The sequence below is a fragment of the Dipodomys merriami genome, unplaced genomic scaffold (assembly GCF_024711535.1).
Source record: "Dipodomys merriami isolate MVZ:Mamm:240054 unplaced genomic scaffold, mDipMer1.0.p SCAF_508, whole genome shotgun sequence".
In the NCBI taxonomy this organism is placed as follows: Eukaryota; Metazoa; Chordata; class Mammalia; order Rodentia; family Heteromyidae; genus Dipodomys; species Dipodomys merriami.
The window spans coordinates 424,036-446,982 of NW_027206078.1; the positions used below are offsets into that span (position 1 = coordinate 424,036).

At 55.5% G+C, this 22,947-nt stretch overlaps 2 protein-coding genes across 4 annotated transcripts; one reads left to right on the forward strand and one right to left on the reverse strand.

Moving 5' to 3' along the window:
- Window positions 1–2,225: 2,225 nt before the first annotated feature.
- Window positions 2,226–9,893, reverse strand: LOC138810753 (collagen alpha-2(I) chain-like). The gene is made up of 6 exons (XM_069997958.1): window positions 9,864–9,893; window positions 5,987–6,479; window positions 5,572–5,712; window positions 4,933–5,128; window positions 3,030–3,231; window positions 2,226–2,467 (listed from the first exon to the last, which is right to left on the reverse strand). Exons 1-6 carry the CDS (start codon window positions 9,891–9,893, stop codon window positions 2,309–2,311), a joined length of 1,221 nt encoding a protein of 406 aa, XP_069854059.1. The 3' UTR covers window positions 2,226–2,308.
- On the forward strand, window positions 5,569–22,202 carry LOC138810735 (guanylate kinase-like). Of its 3 annotated transcripts, none has more exons than XM_069997930.1 (8): window positions 5,569–5,647; window positions 18,548–18,661; window positions 18,915–18,956; window positions 19,428–19,524; window positions 19,959–20,097; window positions 20,186–20,270; window positions 21,593–21,678; window positions 21,883–22,202. In XM_069997930.1, exons 2-8 carry the CDS (start codon window positions 18,550–18,552, stop codon window positions 21,916–21,918), a joined length of 597 nt encoding a protein of 198 aa, XP_069854031.1. In that variant the 5' UTR covers window positions 5,569–5,647; window positions 18,548–18,549; the 3' UTR covers window positions 21,919–22,202. The 3 variants fall into 3 exon arrangements, with proteins under 3 accessions (XP_069854031.1, XP_069854032.1, XP_069854030.1); XM_069997931.1 differs by lacking the exon at window positions 5,569–5,647 and adding an exon at window positions 5,701–5,723; XM_069997929.1 differs by lacking the exon at window positions 5,569–5,647 and adding an exon at window positions 12,306–12,388.
- Window positions 22,203–22,947: the final 745 nt, after the last annotated feature.

The window sequence follows — 22,947 nt, forward strand, 5'->3', positions numbered from 1 at the left end:
AAGCATAAAGCAAGGCTGGAGTGCCCTGAGCTCAAAGCCTGACAATGGCACACACACTTTAAAAAAATACAAAAGGACTGGGCACAGGTGGCTCATGCCTGTCATCCTAGTTACTCAGGAGGCTGAGATCTGAGGATCACAGTTCAAAGCCAGCTCAGGCAGAAAAGTCTGTAAGATTCTTATCTCCATTGACCACCAGAAAACCTAAGTGACGCTGTGGCTCAAGTGGTAGAGTGGTCGCCTTGAGCTGAAGAGCTGAGGGACAGCACCCAGGCCGAGTTCAGGCCCCATGGCCGACACACCCCCCCCCAAAAAAAAAAAAAAGACCCGAGCCCTGTAGCCCTTGTTCTGCCACCTGATGACAGCCCTGAACAAAGGCCTCACCAAAACCTGATAATAAGGGCATCCTGACTTTGGATACTTCAGAGTCCCAAAGAGCCCCCACTTTCTTGGTCCTGAATAGAACAGAGAACTTTGCCTACTCTAGGACTTGGTGAGCTGTAAGTTCTTCCTGGAAGGCCAGAGACCAGGCCTTGGTGTTGAGCCTTCCCAGGCACTGATTAAGGTGGTTCTTGCCTAATACTGAAACAGACTGAGCCTCTGAGCCAAACTCCTCAACTCTTACATACATTCTCTGGTTTCAGACCTAAGTAGACCACTTCTCTTTTTCCTTTTCCATCACAAGGTAGTAAGCTGCTTTCATATGCAAGTTTTCCTAATAAATCCTCTGAGCCAGTCATCTTGGTGTTCAGTACTTGTTTCTTAGGGATCCTCAGACAGGGGCTGCTAGGAAAAGCCCTGAGCTTGTGTCCTAGCTTAAGACAGCAAGTCCCATGGGGCACGAGCACCCCAGGCACAGATGTGTGGCATGCAAAGCAGCCAAGGCCAGCCCTGTGGGCCACAGTGACAAAGAACGGAGCCACTTGATGTCTCCAAAAATATGTCTCTCGGGCACAGGGCGGCAGGGCCTGGGCTCCACTGCTGGCCAGCCAAGGTGTGCTTGCAACAGAGGCAGAAGGCTGAAACTGGACGTGTTGGATGTAGTCAAGAGGACTGTGGATGCAGGGCTAGTGAGGCATGCAGAGGCCTGGCCCCTACGCAGCCCTGAGGACAGCTCCCTGTCTCAGTGAGGATGGAGGCATGACTTGACTCAGGACAGACATGAGAATGAGCTGACCCAGGATGATCACAGTTCCTTTGGTGTGTCCACACTTTTGTACCTGGAGAGACACAGTAAAACTGGATCCCAACACCAGAACACAAAGCACTAGGCGACTCCATGTACTCTGCAGTACATGTACTGCAGGCCCTGTACTCTGCAGGCGATGAAAGGTTCAACACACCTACTCTGGCTGCTCTTGGATCCCCTCCACTGGGGTAGCCTTGACAGGCAAGTGCCCACAAATGAAGACTGAGGGAGGACTGGAGGCTATAACCAAGAAGGTCCCTGACTCCCAGGATGGTGAGCCTCTGCTCCCTGGTCTGCAGAACAGCAAACGGAGCGTATCTGAGGCTGAGAAGGTAGCTGGGGGATGCTGGGTGCTTTCTGTCCAGCTCTCTGGTTTTTCTGTGCTCCATATCCTTGCAGCAGTGTCTTAAACCCATGGGTTTCATCTAAACAGATCCTAATCCTTCTAGTCTGCTCTAAGCTCCAGAGCCCTACCATCTAGCTCTGAGAGGCACTTTCCAAAGATGATATGCTTCAGGGCTAGATGCACACATAAAAGATACTAACAAGCTGGCTACCAATGGCCCATACCCATAACTCAGGAAGCTGAAATCTGAGTATAGAGGTTTGAAGCCAGCCTGGGCAGGAAAGTTTCTGAGGCTCTTATCTCACCTCAATTAACGGGGGAGGAAGGGGGAGGACACGACACAGGACACACACAGAAGTAGAGCTGTGGCTCTGTCAGTTGTGGGGCTTGAACTCTGGGCCTGGGCACTGTCCCTGAGCTCTTCAGCTCAAGATTACTGCTGTACCACTTGAGCCATAGTGCCACTTCTGGTTTTCTGATGGTTAATTGGAGATAAGTCTCACACACTTTCTTGACCAGCCTGGCTTTGAACTGCAATCCTCAGATCTCAGCCTCCTGAGTAGTTAGGATTACAGGCATAAGCCACCAGCTAGTCTTGATTATAACAAAGGTCAGAGAGAGCAACTCAGCCCTGCATTTAAGTCTCAGGATTAGTACACACACAAGTGCAACACACACACGACACTAAGATGATGGCTTCAAGAACATGGGAGTTTGTTTACAGGCATAGAACTCTGCCCTCACAGTCACCCTGGGGCACCTTCAAGCCACAGTTACTTCCTGGTCTTGGACCAAAACTGTCGGTACTGCTCAGTGTCAAAACCGTCCACCAGCTCTGGCTCTTCCTCCTTCTTCTGTTGGAGTAGGGCTTCGCGTTTCCGGAACCTGGCCCGGCGCTCCTCTGGAGTCAGGGTGTCCAGGTCTAGTGGCATCTAAAAGGGGAGAAACACACGTGTGTCCACACAGACCCGTCTTAATTTTCTCTAGATTTTTGTGAGCTTTTGTTTTACTAAGAGAACTATTTTTTGTCTCTTTTTCCTAAGGTTGGTGTTTTGTTTTTTTTTGTTTTGTGTCTGTCCTGGGTGTTGTCCCTGAGCTCTTTTGCTCCAGGCTAGCACTCGACCACTTGATCCACAGCTCCACTTCTGGCTTTTTGGTGATTAATTGGAGAGATTAATGGGAGTTTCATGGACTTTCCTACCCAGGCTGGCTTTGAACTGGGATCCTCAGATCTCAGATTCCTGGGTAGCTAGGATTACAGGCATGAGCCACCAGGACAGTTTATTGGAGGTGTCTTTAAACAAAACAAAACATAAAAATACTGACTTATTCATCCTATCTAGTTTTAATGCTTGGAGGAAGTTCTAAGTCAGACATTCTTCCTCTCCAACAGTCTGTTCTTCTGCACGACTGTACTGTGACTACTGCGACCTGTCCATCCTGAGTCCAGTGGCCACAAGCTCCAGAGAAATCTGGATGATGAAGGCAGCATACCACCAGCATGCGTCTTGGCTCCCTGTAGCGGATGTGGATGGTCGAGCCATCCTGCTTGACCAGCAGCACTGGGTAGAGGCGAGCATAGGCCTGGCGACGGAGACGAGTGACTGACGCCCTGTTGCTATCAGCTTGCCGGGAAGATGTGTGCAGGAAGCAAGGCACAGAGGACGCTGACTTCACAGTCCTCTGCCACAGCAACCTACACACAAAACATGGGGTACTGGTAAGTGGATGGTTTGGGGACAGAGATCACCAATATGGCCAGATCAGGGCCTAACAGAGAACTTCCTGCTGGCCATGAACACTAGCCAGGGTGCCCTGAAGAGCCACAAGGCTTGACCCAGAGTTTTGACCTCACAGCCAGGAAGGGGTCAAGCGGGTGGCTGACAGCATTGGGGACAGGAAGAAGCAGGAGCCCAAGAGTCTTAACTCCTGCTGAGGCTTTTCCTGAGGTAAGCCTGACTAGAGTCGTGAGGGGCCTGAAAATCCATGCTTACCCAAGCAAGCTGCCCAAAGCCACCATCTTTCCTTAAGAGTCCTGGTGGAACGTCAACCACTGGACCTTGTTTACACCTGCTAGGCAAGAGAATAAGGCTTTTTATCTTATTTATTTATTTATTTATTTATTTTTCTTGACAGTACTGGAGTTACAACTCAAAGCCTTGCATTACTAGCTAGGCAGGCATTCTATCACTTGGACCATAACCCAGCCAAGAAGTCTTTTAAAAATTTTGTTTTGGGGCTGGGGGTTTAGCCCAGCGGAAGGGCGCCCGCCCGGCGCGTGCAAGGCCCTGGGTTCGGTCCTTAGTCCTGGGGGAAAAGAAAAAAGACAAAAAAAGCTACAAAAATTTTGTTTTGCCTTTAATTGATCTTCCTGAAATCCTGGCCAGGAATTAAGTCAAACTCTGGTGTCTCTCTAACATCTACATCCAGTTTTCCTTCAGTATTTATAGGGAATTGGATATAGTATTCTTCTACAACTATCAAAATCCACAGATCCTCTGGGTTTTTTTTTTTGTTGTTGTTGTTGTTTTTCAGTTGTGGGACCTGAACTCTGGGCCTGGGCTCTGTCCCTGAACTCTTCAGTTCAAGGCAAGTGCTCTACCACTTGAGCCATAGTGCCACTTCCGGTTTTCTGGTGGTTTATTGGAGATAAGCGTCTCATGGACTGTCCTGCCCAGGCTCTGGCTTTGAACCTCAGATCACAGCCTTCTCAGTAGGTAGGATTACAGGCATGAGCCACTGGCACCCAGCCCTCAGTTCTTTCATATGTAAAGGTACAGTACTTGCACACAACCTGTGCACACACTCCCATATACTTTAATATTATCTATAATACTTAACAGAATATAAATGCTATATAAATAAGTTACATCGTTTACGGAATGACAAAAAATCTATAATGTACAATACAGAATCAATTAAAAATTTTTGAGTTATTTTCAATTGGCATCTGGCTGAATCTCCTAATACAGACCAGGTGTAATCACTGTATTACTTGTTAATGTATCTCACTAACAAGTTGCCTTCTAGGACGAGAATGGCCTGTGGAAGTTTTCTCAAAAACAACTACTTACTCCCAAAGATAATGAATCACATGAGGCACATGCCTGCCCATTCCAGGGGGTATGGTGTCAGGAGAGTCCTTTGCAGTTGGGGTGTACACCCTGATTTCTAAAATACTGTCTGGGGCTTGAACTCAGCCTGGGCGCTGTCCCTGCGTCTGTGCTCAAGGCTAGCGCTCTACCGCTTGAGCCACAGCGCCACTTCCAAGTTGCAGTCTTCAATGGCAGCCTCTCCCGTGTTGACGCAGCCACACCTGCACACGCGCACCCTTCCCCAGCGCGGAGAGCCCGTCCGCCGCCCCTCCGCCCGCGAGGGCGCCTGTCAGGTTGCTGACCTTAAAAACTCCTTTTCCTCGTCTGTGCCCCAGGGTCCGTGATGGGGAAGCCTTTCAGTGAACGTCTGCTCACTTAGGGGAAGGAACTCCGGAGCTGCCTTTTCTTTACGCCTGATCCCGGGCAGTCCGCACGGACCGGAGGAGTTCGGGAAGATTTCCGAGCCAGCCGGCGCGCAGGTTCTGCCTGGGCTCCGAGCTACGGAGGAAGAAAGGCCACCGGTGAAACGCGGAGCGCACGTGTCCGGAGCCCAGGCGCGCTCCCCGCCGGGCCCGGGCCCGGGCCGGGCCCGCGCCGCCGCCGCCGCCTCAGCCCCAGCGCGGGGCCCAGCTGGCGCAGGCCGCAGCCCCCCTCCCACCCCCGGGCGGCGGCCGGCCGGCCGACCGCGCCGCCGCGACCCAGGCGGAGACCTGCGTGGAGAGGGCCCGGCCCCGCGCCACGGCCCGCCGCGTCCCAGCCGGCGTCGCGTCGCGCGGGGATGACGCTTAGGGGCGGGGGCCTTTGGTGGGCGGGGGCCTTTGGTGGGCGGGGCCTTTGGTGGGCGGGGCCTTTGGTGGGCGGGGCCTTTGGTGGGCGGGGCCTTTGGTGGGCGGGGCCTTTGGCGGGGCGGGGCGTCGTCGTCACAGTAGCGGCGTCCGTACCTCGGCGCAGCCGCCTGGGGCGGACCGAGTCGGCTCGGCGGCCCAGAGGTCTGCGACCGCGGGCCGGACCGGGCAGGTATGCCACCGAGGCACAGCTTGGCGGGACAGCTCGCCTTCGAGGGAGGGCCGGGAGCCTCACGGCTGCCGCTCAGGTACGCCCCGGGCCTGCCGAGCGGCCCGCGACCAACGACGCCCGGGGCCGTTGGCGCAGAGGGGTGGCTCGGTGCGGCCGCCGGGCGCGGGGACGCCCGCGGACAGGGGTGTGACGGCTGTGTGACGCGGTGACGCACGCGGTGACGCACAGGGACAGGGGTGTGACGGGTGTGTGACGCACGCAGACAGGGGTGTGAGGGGTGTATGACGCGGCGACGCACGTGAACAAAAGTGTGACGGGGCGTGTGACGCGGTGACGCACGCGGTGACGCCTGGGGACAGGGGCGTGTGCCGCGGTGTGTGACGGGGTGCGCCCGCGGCCTGCGGCCCGTTCCCGCGCGGTGGCGTCCCGTCCCGTCCGGTCTCGTGGAGTAACGAGGGCCGGTTCCGCGCCGGTTCCGCCGGACGGAGCTCTGGACACCACGGCCCGCGCGCCCGGGCGGGCGAGGACGCGGCTCTGCGGGGCGCTGCGGGGCGCTGCGGGACGTCACGCGTGGGGCGGCTCGCGGGGAGCACCGCCCGGGCTGCGTGCACGCGGCCGGCTTCAGCCAGCGCCGAACGACTCTGGTCCGAGGACCAAAGAATCCCGCCTCCGGCAGCGGCGGCCCGCGGTGCCGCCTGCCCGGCCGGCCGCTGTGCAGCTCCGCCGGGCTCCTTTCTCCAGACTGCCTTCGGATCCTGCCAGCCCGGGGTTCTCCGCTGTGCCGTGTGCCCTCTTCCCTTGCCTCCCCTCGGCGCAGTCCGGGCGGAATGGCCTATCCCACAGTCAGGGGCGCGAGCAGACATGCAAAGTGAGAAGCACCAGCCTTCCACCCGCTGGCTCTACAAGCAAGCCGGCCTACAAGCATGGCCACACCTCAGGAATGGCGGCCACCGAACCCAGCAAAGCCTGTGCACCCGCTGTCTTCCAAGATACTCAGCTAGGCTAGCCTCCTTATAGGCCAGGTGACCGGTCTGTCAGGAAGGGAGGACTGTTGGTGCAGGACGGATAGAAGGCATTATAAAAGTCAGACTGAGCCGTGTGGCTCAGGTGTTAAGAGAGCCTGGCCAAGCCATCCTGAGGTCTGAGTTCAAACCCAGTATCACCAAAAAAGATAACTAAAAAAAGAGAAAGTGTATGGGAGGAGGGAATTCAGAAATTAGGATCCAGAACTAAACTGTAAAGTTAGAACGGCAAACACCCCTCCCATCAACTCCTTTTGTTGTAAGATTACAGAGACATATTAGGGGTAGGTACATCAGCTTTCTCTTTTGATGTATTGTTATGAACTCTTCACAAATGGACATAGGACACTGGCAAATGGAAGACCTGAAATTCAACATTGGCCCTATTCTTTGGGGAAGCCTGGATCACACCCCATGTCTTAAATTAATAGCAACAATCTTCTAGGGGACATATTGTTATGTGGAGAAGGACAATTGACAATACATTGTCCTATTTTATGTGGTTTTGTTGGTGGTAGTATTGTTTTTGCCAGTCCTCGGAAACTCAGGGCCTTAGGCAATGCCCTCGGCAGTTTTTGCTCAGGGCTAGCACTCTTACCACTTGAGCCACAGCTCCACTTCCCCAGATTTTTGGTGGTTTATTGGAAATAAAAGAGTCTGACGGACATTCCTGCCCAGGGTTGGCAGCTTTGAACTGTGACCCTCAGATCTCACTTCCTAAGTAGCTAGGACTACAGAGGTGAGCCACCAAGTGCTCAGTTATGTTGAGTTTGCTTGTTTGACATAGTTTTGTCAGTTTTGTTTGTTTTGGCCAGTCCTGGGGCTTGAACTCAGGGCTGGGCACTGTCCCTGAGCTTTTTTGCTCAAGGCTAGCAGCACTCTACCACCGAACCCCATTCCCAGCCCCATGGCTATCACTCTTTTCGTGTATAATTCATTGCATTTCCAGTTTTCCAGTAAACTTGAGATCTCCGTGATGCATGTAACTTTAATGCCCAAGACTACTTCCTTCCTTAGTAACCTCTGTTGCCACACTCTCAAGATGGTGGTCTGTATCTAGGAATGATATCTTTTAGCAAAATCGACATCTCTGATACTTTTTCAGTTTTGCTGAGATAGTTCTCAACCCAACTGAAAAGGTATCAATTAGCATGAACAGTTCAAGTTTTCAAGTAGAATCCACTTGCCACTTTTCAAAAGGATGTTTCATATATTGGGCTCCTTTCTTCAGAGGTCTTCTTTCTGTTGTTGGGTTACACAGAACAGGTTTGAGGAGCTGGTAGTATTGACCGTTGTTATTGAGCTCCTATAAATGAGGTCAGATGAATTCTACTAATGCATCATAATCATAATATGTACTTTCATGTAGATGTTTTACAAGTGGTGAAACAACTAATACCTCAGACAAAAGCGTAACTGCATGAAAATCTTGTTTCCTTTTTGAAGTACTGTCCCATTCACTGAAACATCATTCCTCAGTTCAGTTCTCAATTTTCTCAGTATGTAAGTCTGTTATGAGTCCAATTGTAGTATCAAGTACCTAAGAAATGGCTTGCATTAGGCAGCTTGCTCTGGGTTACTCTAGGATGTAAGAAGGCAGCTAGCTTTAATCCATTCCATTATGTAATACAGTTGTTTTGACCTAAGCCATTTTGCTTTGAGTACAAGTGCCTCCAAACAGAATGATTCTATATTGTGTTTATGTAAGTAAACAACAATCACTTATCATCACACTATGAGGAGCAAACTGATAATTACAGTAATAAACAATTGCCTCAGCAAACATCAAAAACAGCAGATCCAGACTGACGTATACTCCCTCATCCGAACATGTGAAAGGAATGCTAGCAGGAGGGCAGGCACACACCAACCCATCACACATCAAGAATCAACAGATGAGGGCTGGGAAGGTGGCTCAGTGGTAGAGCGCTTGCCTTGCATGCCTGAGGCCCTGAGTTCGATTCCTCAGCACCACATAAGCAAAAAGAAAAAAGCCAGAAGTGGCGCTGTGGCTCAAGTGGTAGAGCGCTAGCCTTGAGCTGCATAGCTGAGGGACAGTGCCCAGGCCTAGAGTTCAGGCCCCACGACCAGACCCCCCCCCCCAAAAAAAAGAATCAACAGATGACAACTTGCAACTCTGATGGTGGGACTTCAGCTCAGCTCCCATTTAATGGGATGCACTTAAATGGTCACCCATCCTGGAGCCCTGTGTTTTCACAGCATCAGGCCTCCACAACTCTGGCACTGTTACTAAACCACCTGCCTTGACCTTCTTTGCAACTGTATCTCTTGGCATTTGTATCAATGCTGGAGGCAAGGGTTCTTTTGACCCTACATCCCTTTAGAGGCTTTCCTAGCTGGGCACCAGTGGCTCATGCCTGTAACCCTAGGGACTTACGAGATTAAGGTCTTAGGATCATGGTTCAAAGCAAGCCAGGACAGGAAACCCCTGTAATACTGTTATTTCCAATTAATCGCCAAAATTCCAGAAGTGGAGGTGTGGTTCAAGTGGTAGAGTACCAGCCTTTAGCTAAAAAGCTAAGAACAGAGACCAGGCCCTGAGTTCAAGCCTGAGCACTGACATGCACATGCACACGTGTGCATGCATGCGCAAGCACACACACACACACACACACACACACACACAGCTGTCCTAGCCATCATCTATATTATTGTGACATATACTGTGTAATCTGAGAATATTAGTTAAGATTAAGATTGGAATAAAGACCTGGGCATAGGTGGCTTGTGCCTATAGTCCTAGCTAATCAAGAGACTGAGATTTGAGAAATCAAATGCAACCAGCAAAAATCCGGAGGTGGAGGCACAGCTCAAATGGTTGAACACCAGTCAGAAGGGTTAAGAGTGACAGGTCCCAATTCAACCCCATTAAAGGACCTGTGTTGTCAATGGCCTAGCCTATCAAGTGACCTCTGTTGTACCTGGAAAGTTAACAATAAGGACATTGACATAGCTTTTGAAGTTGTTATTTAATAAATTCTGACTGGAAAGACACATGTCCAGCTGTTTCTGACATAGGTCACTCATGACAGGCAGGTTGCCTCTTTTCAACAACAGCACTTTAATGGGGACCACTGTAACAGCCCATTCAGAGAGAGAGCTCATTGGTCCACATACCCGACAGCTATGCAAAGGCCATCTACCCAGCAAAATCAGTGTCCTGTGAAAGGCACCTTCTCCAACGTAGAACGGCCTGCCACCATGCTTCGTCTAAGCTGGTAGAACACGGTTTTCTTATAGCTCTTGACAGGTTGGTAAGGAACAAAAGGTGCAATCCTCGTCCAGGGTCCCTAGCAGCTTTGTATTTGAAGGCTGGTTCCTTATGTGTGTTTTAAGCCAGTGTATGAAGTGTAGAGTTATTAGAGCTCCAAAACTTGAATTCCCCACACTTATTTGTCTACTCAGGAGGCGGAGATCTGAGGATCACAGTTCGAAGCCAGCCTCTACAGGAGAGTCCATGAGATTCTTATGTCCAGTTAACCACCAAAAAGCCAGAAGTAGAACTGTAGCTCAAGTGGTAGAGAACTAGTTCTAGTCTTGAGTACAGTAGCTCAGGAATGTCACCCAAGCCTTGAGTTTGAACCCCCAAACTGGCAAAAAAGATTAAAAAATATTTAGGCCACCTAACTTAAGAAAATGGATTACACTTAGACTCAGACTAATACCTGGTGTCTTACAATTCCTTGAACACCAACTCTGGACTTCTAGGGCTTGTGGGTTACTGCTACAACTAGACCCTCAACCCTTTTCCTTTTCTGGACTGATCCTTTTGCTGAATACCACCACTGCCCCCCACCCTGCCAGAGCACATCCTGAGTACCAAGTCTAAGCTATGTGCACTTGGAAATGTACTAGAGTCTTACAGGGGTCTTACCATGGCATCCCCAAAGCTTGTGTGTACCCCTGGACTAAGGAGTGTCCCTGCTTTCTCCCTATTGATCAAATCCCCACACTGTTTTTGTGCTTCATGTCTCAACTGCCCTTCTCTTGGGGTCCTTCTGTTGACAACTCCCCAGAGGACACTGACTATAAGAAGCACAATCCTGCTACCCTCTGCTCTCTCCCCTGGGACAGAATGCCACATGACTGTCTTGCCTTCACATACCACCTTTTGATAACTCCAGGGTATACTGGAAGTTTCGCTGGCAAGTGTGAGTGGTACTAGCTCACAGATGGCACATCCTGGGAAGATAGTGCTGGGAAGTGCTTGTGTGGGTTACACAGTTACCACTTCCTTTGTGTGGTGGAAGTAGCCCCTGTTTTCAGCGACTTCATTCCAGCAAATGAGCTGTTTGCCTTCACTGTAGCCTCCTTGCTAGGAAACTACTAACATCCATACAAACAGAAGGTATGCATTATGGAGTGGGCTGGGCAAATCATGGAGTTTCCTCCTTAAGCAAATGAGATAAACAATGGCATGTGTGTAAAAGATGTGCCAGATGCAATACAGCTACCTACTGTAGCTGTATTTTGCTGATCCTGGGGCTTGAACTCAGGGCCTGACCTCTGTCCCTGAGCTGCTCTGTGCCCAAGGCGAGCACTCTACCACTTAAACTACTTCTAGCTTTTTCTCAGTAGTTTACTAAAGAGTCTCTCAGGCTTTCCTGCCCAGGCTGGCCTTGAACCATGATCCTCAGATCTCAGTTTCCTGAGTAGCTAGGATTACGGTCGTGAACTACCAGTGCCCAGCATCATTACACTTTTGGACCAGGTGAAAAACAGACTCCATTGCAGACTGCCATGTCCCCTGGAGAAACCTCTAAAAGATGATCCCAACACCATTCCTAAGGTCACATAGAACCAAACACAAGAGGTTGAAAGACAAAACAAGAAAAGTAATGGCTCCTGGTTCAACAACTGAAGAACTTTGGTTTGGACCATCTCCTGGTTTGAGCTGTTATGTCAAAAGACCCAAGCAAGGCTGGGGACTCGGTCAGAAAAGAGCCTGACTTAGCTCAGTTCCGGAGGGCCGGGCGCCACTGCGACGGGGCCTGCGCTGGCTTGACCCGGCGGCCCAGGCCGAAGAGGCGCTGCGGAGGCGTCATGACCAAGGTCTGTGTTCCTTTCCGCTGCGACCCCTTCTGTTGGAACGAGCACCCCCCAGCCCGGAGCTCCGCGACGCCACTGCCCGTCCCCGGCCCCAGAAGCGCGGGAGCCGCCCGGCCGCCCGCTCACGGCTCCGCCGCGGCCAGGGGCCCTCCCCGCCTCCACCGAGGCGGCCCGGCCCGCGAGCCGCAGCCAGGCCCCGTCCCCGAGAGCGACCGCGCGGCGGGGCGGCGCTCCGGCCGGGCGGGGCGCGGCCGGCGCAGGTTTATGACGAAAGCGGGGGGGGGGCTCGCGGAGAAGGCGAGACGACGAGCGCCGAAGACTGAGGGCCGGGTCGGGGCCGCGCGCAGCCCACCAGCCGGCGGGCGGGTCTGCGAGCGGGTCGGGGCCGGACCCGAGGGCCCCTGCCGGAGGAGGCGGGCTCGCGTCCCTTCCCGGACTCCCGGCGCGGGAGGCCCTGCGGAGAGGGACGGCTGCGAGGCGGCGGGCCGGGGCGGCGCGGCCGTGTGACGCAACTCCGCAGGCGCCAAGCAGGTCGGGCGGCCGCTATGACGTGCTCCCGCGGGCGGACGCAGGCCGCTCCGGCGCCGGATGCTGCGGCGCCCGCTGGCCGGGCTGGCGGCGACAGCCCTGGGCCGCACCGCTCCGGATGGTGAGTGCGCGGCGGCTGCTCGGGGGGCGCTCGGGCCGCCGGGCCCGCGGGGGCCGCGCCTGCCATTTAAAGGGAGGGCGCGTGGAGCGCCAGCTGCCCGCGGACCCGCGTAGCCGGAGCCCGCGCGGGCGTCCTGCCCCCCGATGGCCACGCGGCGACCCCCGAGCGGGCGTCCTGCCCCCCGATGGCCACGCGGCGGCCCCCGAGCGGGCGTCCTGGCCCCCGAGCGGGCGTCCTGCCCCCCGATGGCCACGCGGCGGCCCCCGCGCGGGCGGCCTGGCCCCCGATGGCCACGCGGCGGCCCCCGAGTGTGCGTGTGTCCCCCGCGCGGGCGTCCTGGCCCCCGATGGCCACGCGGCGGCCCCCGAGCGGGCGTCCTGGCCCCCGCGCGGGCGTCCTGGCCCCCGATGGCCACGCGGCGGCCCCCGCGCGGGCGGCCTGGCCCCCGAGCGGGCGTCCTGGCCCCCGATGGCCACGCGGCGGCCCCCGAGCGGGCGTGTGTCCCCCGCGCGGGCGTCCTGGCCCCCGAGGCCGCGCGTGTTCCAAGCTCTCCGGCCGGCCGGGGCTCGGCGGTCCCGCGATCGCCTAGCGGCCCTCCTGTTTTCTGCGCGTCCCGGTCCGAGTCTGCCCCTTCCTCTCTGGCGACCTGAACCTGAGCGGCCTCCAGCCACGGACGTGGCGTGGCGGTCTCTCCAGACCGGAGTCTAGATCAGGGTTTGTAAATCGCTCTCTGCCTGAGGGTCCCAGCCGTCGCTCTGTCGGACACGGCCGGTTAGGCACGGGGCGCCGCGAGCTGGAAGCGATAGGCAGTGGCCCAGCTACAGCGGCCCAGCCTGTCTGTCGGGCCACTCACCTTAATACACGGAATTTGGTTAATACACTAAAATTGGTCAAAAACCAACCAAACAAGACTGCTGATGCCATTGTGAACTGGAAAAAAAGGGAAGGACGCCTCCGTGTGCCTGGCAGCTGTGTGGAACTCTCCTTTTGGACAGCGGCTTGGAGTCCTCCTTTTCTGCCTTGCTAGTCCAGTTGAGCAAGCTGCGAGTGGCTTACCAACCCAAGTGTGAATCCCTGGCTCTGGGTCACCAAGTGTATTCTAGGCCAGGGGGTCATTTCCAGTGTTTCCAACTTGTCAGATCCAGTAGAAGAGGAGAGCAGGAAGTCAGAGTGAGCTTTCCATTCCATCTTCAGGGCACAGGTGTGAACGTTAGGTTTAAACAGAGGAAGAATGGCAAGGAGAGAGTACACGTAATTAAACAATCCTGGTCAAAGAACATTATCTCCGGGAAAGGGGACAAATGCAAAGTGAAGGCAGGGAGGCCAGGCCTTTGTCTTGATTTTAATTGATTTATGGCCCTAAGGAGTCAGGAGTCATCGAGCTTGTGCGTGTGTGTGTTGTTTCATTTTTGTTTTATTTCATCTAAATATCTGTTACAAAGGCAATGTCTTGAGAGGAGAGTTAGACTCAGGGTAGTGGTCACTCTGGGAAGGTGCAAGGCTTACTGGCTGTGTGCCTGTGTGCACAGGCACTGCCATTCATGCAGCTGGATAACCATGTCTCACATGTGTGCTCAGCTTTTGTGGGTGCATGTGGGTGCTCTGACCCTGGAGTTGAACTCAGATTTTTTTGCTCAAGACTTGTACTCTACCACATGAGCCACAGCTCCATGTCTGGCTTTTTGGTGGTTAGCTGGAGATGAGAGTCTCACAGACTTTCCTATCTAGACTGGCTTTGAACATTGGTCCTCAGATCTCAGCCTCCTGAGTTGCTAAGATTATAAGCATGAGCCACTGATGTCTGGTGACTTCCAGCTTTTTGCTGGTTAACTGGAGGTCAGTCTTGGATTTGTCTATCCAGGCTGGTTTGGAACCTCAATTCTCAGATCTCAGCCTCTTGAATAGTTAGGATTATCGACTTGAGCCACTGTACCCGGTATGGCAATTTGTTTTATAGGTGTCCACGTTCTTCTGAGGTTTTTTAGGCAGCCCTGCCAGACAATGGGCTTTTCTGGAGTTTTCTAGCACTTAGATTTCCAGACCATGCCTTACTGAGGCACACAGGAATTTTTTTTTTTCCTCAGAAAAGTTGATTTAGATAGAATCTGTAGAAAAGTGAGTTAGGACAAACTACCACGACTGTGTTTTCTTGTTTCCGCTACTGATAGGCAGAATTTCCTGCCACCATAGCTCCTTATCTTCCCACTTTATACCACCTGTCACACAAGGCAGTAGTCAGTTGACCTGGCTTTCATGGAGGCTCAGGGACACCTTGGCCCCAGCATTGGGCTTTTGGAAAAAGAAAGATCATTTCCTGAAGTCAGAAATTTGGAAGAGGCAGTATGTTTCGCTTCAGGCACACCCACACTTTTACCTCTCTGTTTGGCACATGCAGAATAGCCAGGAAACATGCTGAGGTGATTTGAGGAAGTGGTGGAAGGAGGAAATGGGGGAGAGTGATCTCAGGCAGTGAGGAAGCAGGTGTAGGAAGAAGAGACTTTATGGTCAGCTTTGACTCTGCCTGTGTTTGGCCTAGGCTTCCACCCCATTCCTCCTTGACCCTGTCCGCCTCAGTGCCTCATTCTCCACTTTTCTTATCCCTTCGTAACTCTGAGTGTAGTGGGCCTCAGTTTCCTCTCTATGAGAGTAGCTGGCCAGTATTGTGATGTCTGGGGTCCTTCCACCTCTGCTATCTATAGGTCCTAAACCCTTTTAGTCTCATGTTGGCTTTGCCTTTGACCATAGGTTGCTTTTAGGGCCCATTTAGAACTTACTCCTTCCTCTTGATGGAAGGGGATAAATTAAGCCAGGTAGCACCAGCAGGATGTGGAGACTGGCAGACGGTTGGCTGATGTCCTTCCATCCTGGCTTCCTTGAGAAGCAACAGTATGTCAGTCCCGCTCAGGTAAGGAGGAGAATGAAGAGTTGGTGGCTCTCATTTACTCTCCGGTGGAGTAGACTCCTGAAGCGGTCTGCCCACCCACATGCCCTGAGCGGCTTGTCTGAGAAGGGGAATGGGGGAGTTGAAATCTCCTTTCCAGTTTCGTCCTTCCACTGGTGACCTGAAGCCTGGGAGGGTGGTGACTGGCTGCCCGAAGGGGGAAGCTGAGATCAGGGAAGGTCTCAGCAGTGTTCCCTCCTGGTGCTCCAGTGGAAATCATGCACTGGCACAATTGGTTTGGGGCAGGCAGTTAGCATTTGAGAATGGAAAAGCCAATGAGAATGGAGGTCCAGAGTGCCTTCTCCTGTTTTCCCAAAGGAAATTCCCTCCACTCTGCTCTTTCCACTCAGTTATGTTGGGCAACTGCTAGGGCAAAGTCGGGATTCATGTGTGATTTCTGAGGTCGGGCGGTGGCACAGTACTTGCCCTGTCAGATGGCTGCTGGCTGGAGCCCTCCCTAAGTGGGCCTGTGGGGTCCGGGTCCTCCCTCAGGATGCTCCGCGCACCTCCGCAGTGGCACGGTCTGTGTGGCTTCCAGAGAAGCAACTCACGGTGGCCCCCGGTTAGCATGTGGCCAAGTGATGCCCTTCAGAACCCTGTGGAGCAGCAGGGGGGAGCAGGCGTCCTCCCGTGGCCCCTGCATCGGCCTGTCTGGAGTTCACCCCTCCAGAGGAGGTGGGCTTACATGGACACAGACCTGCAAGTCTGAGCTTCAGAGACAAGACAGGGAGGGCCGTTCAGCAGAGACATAGGTGGGGTGGGGTAGCCTGCACCGGGCACGCAGGTGTTCTCTCCTCTCTTTAAGCTTTTCACAGCCCACAGAGCCTGGCTCGGGAGCTAGCATGGGCTTCCTAACCCTAGGAATGGGGATCTGGTTGAGGGCACTAGCTCATTACACCTGGTAGTGGATAGGGTATAGAGCTGGGGCTGCCTGGACTCTCCATCAACAGGATTCAGGGGATAAGCTCCGAGAGAGACACGGGCTGCCTGCTGCCAGCCTCCCCGCCCCCGTGTCTAGGGACATTGAGCCATCTGTACTGACCTTGCAGATAGCCTACTTTAGATCCTTCAGTAGCTCTACCTACCTATAGCACTTTAAACCCTCCCCTCCCCTACCTCCAGTTCAGCTCTGAGGGTCCTCTGCCTTCAGTTCAGCTCTGAGGGTCCTCTGCCTTCAGTTCAGCTCTGACTATTCTCTGCCTTCAGTTCAGCTCTGACTATCCTCTGCCTTCAGTTCAGCTCTGACTATTCTCTGCCTTCAGTTCAGCTCTGACTATCCTCTGCCTTCAGTTCAGCTCTGACTATTCTCTGCCTTCAGTTCAGCTCTGACTATTCTCTGCCTTCAGTTCAGCTCTGACTATTCTCTGCCTTCAGTTCAGCTCTGAGGGTCCTCTGCCTTCAGTTCAGCTCTGACTATCCTCTGCCTTCAGTTCAGCTCTGACTATCCTCTGCCTTCAGTTCAGCTCTGACTATTCTCTGCCTTCAGTTCAGCTCTGAGGGTCCTTCTGCGTTCGTACTTATCTCTTTGAGTCTCCGTTTCTTTGTGCTGGTGACTTAGAAATGTGTGCAGTGGCTGCATACTGGAGTCGTGTACACTGAATCTGGAGAACCCAGGGCAAGTACTGCCCATTGGGAGCTCAAGGGAAGCAGGACATGGCTGTTAGGTAGCAGCTGGCTAAGGTGGTCAGATGTAGAGTTCATGCTACCAGCTATAGACTACCAGCCTTTGGCAATCCTGATGGGGTTGATGGGGCCAGCGCCGTAGTCTGGGGAGCTTTTGATCTGAGCGCTTGGTAGCCCCATCAGGAGGTGTGTGTGTGGCAGGTGACCTTGCCGCGCACACGTTTTTTGTGTGTTCACGTGTGTGTGGCAGGTGACCTTGCTGCACACGCGTGTTTGTGTGTGTGCATGTGTTCTGCTCTCCCTACATGCAGTCGTGCTCATACAGCAGGAGAACCTCAGTAGACTGCTCTTGTGAGATTACCTTGTGGCCTACATTGGGGATTAAGAATATAAGATCTTTAGTGGCTGTGCTTCCTGAAACCTCTACCCGTAGACAATCCCACAGGAAACCTGTGTCCAACCCTATGGATATAAGGTGTTTGGGTTAGCAGGCAGCTCCTCTAGCCTCCAAATACCTCTCTGGACCCAGAACAGAGCGGCAGTGTGACTGCAGTCCGTATCTTGGTTCTTTTTTCCCAACACACACACACACAGCACACACACACACACACACACACGCAGCCTGGGCCTTCAGCTCACCGGGGCTGAGTGGGCAGCTGCGTACTTCAAGGACAGGACAAGGAACTGGCTTTTCCTTCCTGCACAGTGGGTGGTGGAGCTGACCTCTCTGTGACCCAAGGCTGGTGCCTCAGGGATTTAATTTTCAGAAGGGCGGGTGCAGGCTTGGCAGGGATTACATCCTCCCCCAACCCTCAGAGCATCGCAGCGCTGACCACAGACGCTGCACGCTGCCAAGGAGGTGGGTGCGTGCCGGGGGAAGGAGGGGAAGGAGGGCTGGCCGCCTTGCTGGAGGGTTCCCACCGAGAAGGAGGGGGACCATGCTGGAGGGAGCTGGATGAGGCTTGGTCTGGGTGTGAGTCAGCCGGTGGGGAAGCGCTACGGGAGGTGACTTCAGGGCTGGGGTGGTGAGGTCCAGTGTCAGCTGTGGAGAGGGCTCTTGGTTTGGGAAGGTGCCACCCAGCCAAGCGTAGGGAATGAAGCTCTGACCCCGGAGTTGGCACTCGGCTGTACTGCTAGGCCTGCTCCTCTCTGGCTGCTTGGTGGCCCTGCCTGTGGCAGCTATGCTCACCTTTGTTTGTAGAGTTGAGAGGGTCCCCACGCCCGCCACCGCTCGTGGTGGGGGTCCTGAGCCTAGTGTGCGGTTTCTGGGAGCCTTGGCTTGGTGAAGCCCCATCTTCGGGGACAGGGTCATTGTCCTGTCTGCTGCCAATCCAGGGGCTCGTGCCGCGTGGCTCCCGTGGGGGCTGGCGATCTCAGGCCGGGCCTGAGCTGTGTGGGAGGTGGTGCTGCGTCACTTGGGAAAGGCCTGTGGACAGCCCTGCCATTTTCCCTGCCTTTATCTGCCATCGCTGCTGGATTAAGTGGGGTTTTGAGTGACGTCTGTCTGGTGGTGTGGCCTTGGGAGACCCTCACCACCTCCCCAGGGAGCGCGGTACAGAGCTGCTCACACCCGTCCCTGCCGTTCACTTGCGCAGTCATGTCGGGCCCCAGGCCTGTGGTGCTGAGTGGGCCGTCGGGGGCTGGGAAGAGCACCCTGCTGAAGAAGCTGTTCCAGGAGTATGGCAACCTCTTCGGCTTCAGCGTGTCCCGTGAGTCTCACTGGGGTCCGGGGACGGGGGGATGGCCTCAGACTTAGGCCCCGCAGCCCCACATGTACCTCGCCAGCCCGGGAGACACTCTTCACCCTCTGCAGCCCTGCGTCCTCCCCCCGGGGCCTGAGTGTGGACCAGTGTCCTGGCCTCAGTGGCTTGGGTCTGCATGCCTTCCCTCCACACTGGTGATGGGCTGAGCGGAACCACAGGGCTCTGCAGCCCTTCGGCGGGTGACGTATCTTTTTCCTAGATACCACGAGGGACCCTCGGCCCGGTGAGGAGAATGGCAGAGGTGAGCTGCGGGCCACAGGCAGCATGGGGCGGAGGGTGGGAGTGGCCCGTGCTCTGGGTCTGTCGATCACCGTGCACGCTGCCTCGTCTCCCTAGCTGAAGACTGAACCTGCCTCATCAGGCGGTGTGCACCATAGTGAGTGCTGAGGGCCCTGCACCCTCGTGTGTGACAGCGTGCGTGGGGTGTGCCCCTCAGCACATCTTGGGTGCTTTCTCTGTCTGAGTGGACAGGGCTGCCCCTGCCTGGAGCCTGGCCTCCTGCATGCGATCTGGAGGACTACAGCCCCATGTTTGGAGCCTCGTGTTCAGTCCCCCAGGGAAGTCAGGGCAGTGCTGCCTGTCCCGGCAGCATGAGTCTGGCAGGGACAGCCTGCGGTGTGGGATAGAGAAGGATCTTTACAAGCCCAGGAGAAAGGCCGCACCAGGCAGGGCTGGGCCTGGGCGCCCTCCGGACAGCCCTCCTCCTCTCCAGATTACTACTTTGTGACCAGGGAGGTGATGCAGCGTGACATCGCGGCTGGGAACTTCATTGAGCATGCCGAGTTCTCAGGGAACCTATACGGGACAAGGTGGGCCATGACCCAGGGGGGCCCGGGAGCCTTGCATCTGAGTCATGACGGTAGATGTCAACGAGGGGTTCGGTGAGGAGGCTCCAGGAAGTAGACAGGCCCAGTCACGCCTCAGGCTTGGCTGTGCTTCAGCCGTCCCTCCAGGGCCACACGTGACCCTCCCCCAGGAGGGACAGGGAGCGACAAGCACCTCAGCCTTCCCAGGAGCCTCGCCGGGGGCTGCGGGACCAGCAGAGGGCCTGGTGCACCGGCTGTGCCTGTGGTACCCGGGAAGTCTGGGGTGTTAGGGCCAGGCCCAGGATGGACCTCGGGGGAGGGAGGGGCAGGTCTCCCCAGACCTGTTGGAGGCTGAGTTGCTCCTGAGGACTCCGCGGCCTGGGCCAGGCCTCCCTCCATGCCCTCAGCTGGCCGTGGCCTTGTCTCTGCGCCTCCAGCAAGGCTGCTGTGCAGGCTGTGCAGGCCGTGAACCGCATCTGTGTGCTGGACGTGGACCTTCAGGGTGTGCACAACATCAAGAAGACGGACTTGTGTCCCATCTACATCTCGGTGCAGCCTCCCTCGCTGGACGTGCTGGTGAGTGCCGGGGAAGGGGCGCCCGGGGCACAGCCGGCTCAGGGGGCACGCCCGGACAGCCGGCTCAGGGGGCACCTCCCTCCCGTAGGAGCAACGGCTGCGGCAGCGCAACACCGAGACCGAGGAGAGTTTGGTGAAGCGGCTGGCGGCTGCTCGGGCTGACATGGAAAGCAGTGAGTGTGGCCAGGAAACCCTGCCCCCTCCCCAGGGAGAGGGGGCCAGAGCCAGTGCGAAGGAGTTCTCCACCTCCGTCCCAGGGGCCCTCAGACCCACTCAACCACCTGAGGACGCGGGGGAGCTCCTGCTGCAGTCTTCCCAGGGCACAGGGCACACAGTCTGTTTCTGTTTGTTTGTTTGGGGGCAGTTCTGGCATTTGAATTCAGGACAGGCTCACTGCCATTTGAGCCACTCCACCAGCCCTTCTTGCATTGATTGTTTTGAGAATAATGTCTTGCTTTAATCCTGAACTGAGCCTCGACTGTAATCCTCCTGTTTGTGTGTTCCCTTATCGGTGGGATGACTGACAGGCACGTACCTCCATGCACAGCCATTGGTTGTGATAAGTACCCTCTCTTCCCCGGACCTCCGTGTCTCTACCTTCCAAGTACCTTTAAGCTATCAAGCCCAGCTGCAGGTGCTTTGTGGTCATTAGAAATAAGTTTCCTACCTGGGCTGGCCTCAAATGGCAACCCTCAGATCTCAGACTCCTAAGTAGCTAGGATTATAGATTTGCACCACCAGTTTTCTCCTGTCCTGGGGCTTGAACTCAGCCTGAGCACTGTCCCTGAGCTTCTTTGGCTCAGGGCTAGTGCTCTACTATTTGAGCCGCCACAACATCACTTCTGGCTTTTTCTGAGTAGTTGATTGATGATAAGAGTCTTATGGGGCTGGGAAGGTGGCTCAGTGGTAGAGCACCTGCGCTGTGGCTCAAGTGGTAGAGCCGTAGCTGAAGAGCTGAAGGACAGCGCCCAGGCCCAGAGTTCAGGCCCCACAACTGGACCCCCCCCCAAAAAAAAAAAAAAAAGAGTCTTATGGACTTTCCTGCCCGGGCTGGCTTTGAGTTGTGATCCTCAGATCTCAGTCTCCTGATGGCTAGGGTGACAGGCATGAGCCACTGGCACCCAGCGGAGGGTTTTTCTAGTGGTGCTATGGTTTTGAGCTGGCCTCACACTTGCTTCTCCACTTGAGCCACTTGGCCAGGCCTTATGCCAGTCTTAATGAGAAGCCGGGAATAGCACTGGTGCCCACGGCCTAGGGTTCAGGGACATCAGGAGAGCAAGCCCTGGCTGGAGAGACGTCCTGAGAGTTTTCCCTACCAACCCTGTCCAGGCAGCCCCACACCCTGGCAGGTCGGGCTGTCCCTCTCCCGGCAGCCCCACGTCCTGGACAGGTCGGGCTGTCCATGGCAGTGGCAGCAGAGCAGCCAAGGCAGTGGGCTTAGTGACCGGCATGGGCTGGGCTAGACACAGTGCTCTTGACTCTGCCCTGTCCCCAGGCAAGGAGCCTGGCCTGTTCGACCTGGTGATCATCAACGACAACCTGGACACGGCCTACGTCGCTCTGAAGCAGGTGCTTTTGGAGGTGAGCCCCTTCTGCTTGCCTGCTGTAGGCAGACACTGCCACTCTGTCCCTGCGTAGACTCTGGCAAAGTTAAAGGTGGTCTGGGGGCCTGAGCCCCTTGCTGCCTGGCAGGGCGCTGGGGCTGAGGGAGCCCCTCCCAGGAGGAAGGGTGAGGGGTCAGTCCTCTGAGATCCTAGACGTCCCTCTTTTCTTCCCTCTTGGCAGGAGATCCAGAAAGCTCAGGAGACCGGCCCTGCCTGAGGACCTGCTTCACTCAGCAGGGTGTGGCCCAACTCTGCCTAGGCTCTGGTGGGGCCTGCCCTGGGGCCAGGGATGTCTGGGATCAGGAGTTGGTGAGCTCCCTTTGCTGGCCACACGGGGGCTCTGTGCCTTCGGCCAGCACCTGTGGCTAAGGGCCCACTCTCCCCCCTCCCCATCACCGAGAACCGCGAGGCGCCCGCCCACCCTCCCGGGCTGCCCCTCCAACTGCCCCTCTTCCTCCTGCTGGAGCAGGACCGACCTTTGAATAAAATAATTGTGTCGGAGCCTTGTGGCGGGGTGCTTCCATTTTAAGCAGGGCTAGGGATTCTGCCCTCCATACTGGGCCTCTGGCTGCCACCTGGCTAGCCTGGAGGAGCAGCTAAGGGGTCTCTATCCATCCCCAGGTCACCGGCATGCTGACTGGGGCTGCTCAGGCCAGCTCACATCCGCCCTGGGAGCCGGTCAGTGTAGAGCTCCTAGAGCCCTGAGTCTGACCGGTGGCATTCAGTCCCTGAGGGAGATGGGTCTGGGTCAAGGGCAGTGGACCCTCCCTCCTGGGCCGGCTGAATCCTTGACTCAGCAGGGCAGTCTGGCGTTTGCCACCAGTCCCTCCCCTCCCTGTGGTGAGCACAGCCCTGCCTTGTGTGTGTGCCTCAGTACGCTTGCTCTCTGGAGTGGATGGGGTGGCGTGGGTGAGGAGGAAAGGACAGGCCGAGGACTGGGCAGCAGCAGGTCCTGGGCTGCCTTCAGAAGTGCAGTGAGCAGGACAGGGGCACCGGCCTGACCTCGAGGTGGAGGCAGGGGAGAGAGGCCGGACCGTGTGGGGCCTCTGCGCTCCTTGGTGCCCTGCTCCCAGGGACAATCGGGGATTGAGAGCTGGGGGGGGGGGGAACAATGGAGCCCTTGAGGCCCCTCCTCCACCCCCATTGTGCTTGGCGGCGGGTGGCCCGGCCAGCAGCACTCAGGGAGAGCAGCCGCAGTGGCAGGTGGAGCCACTCGTCCAGAGGCTTGTGTTTCCTGGCCTGGAGA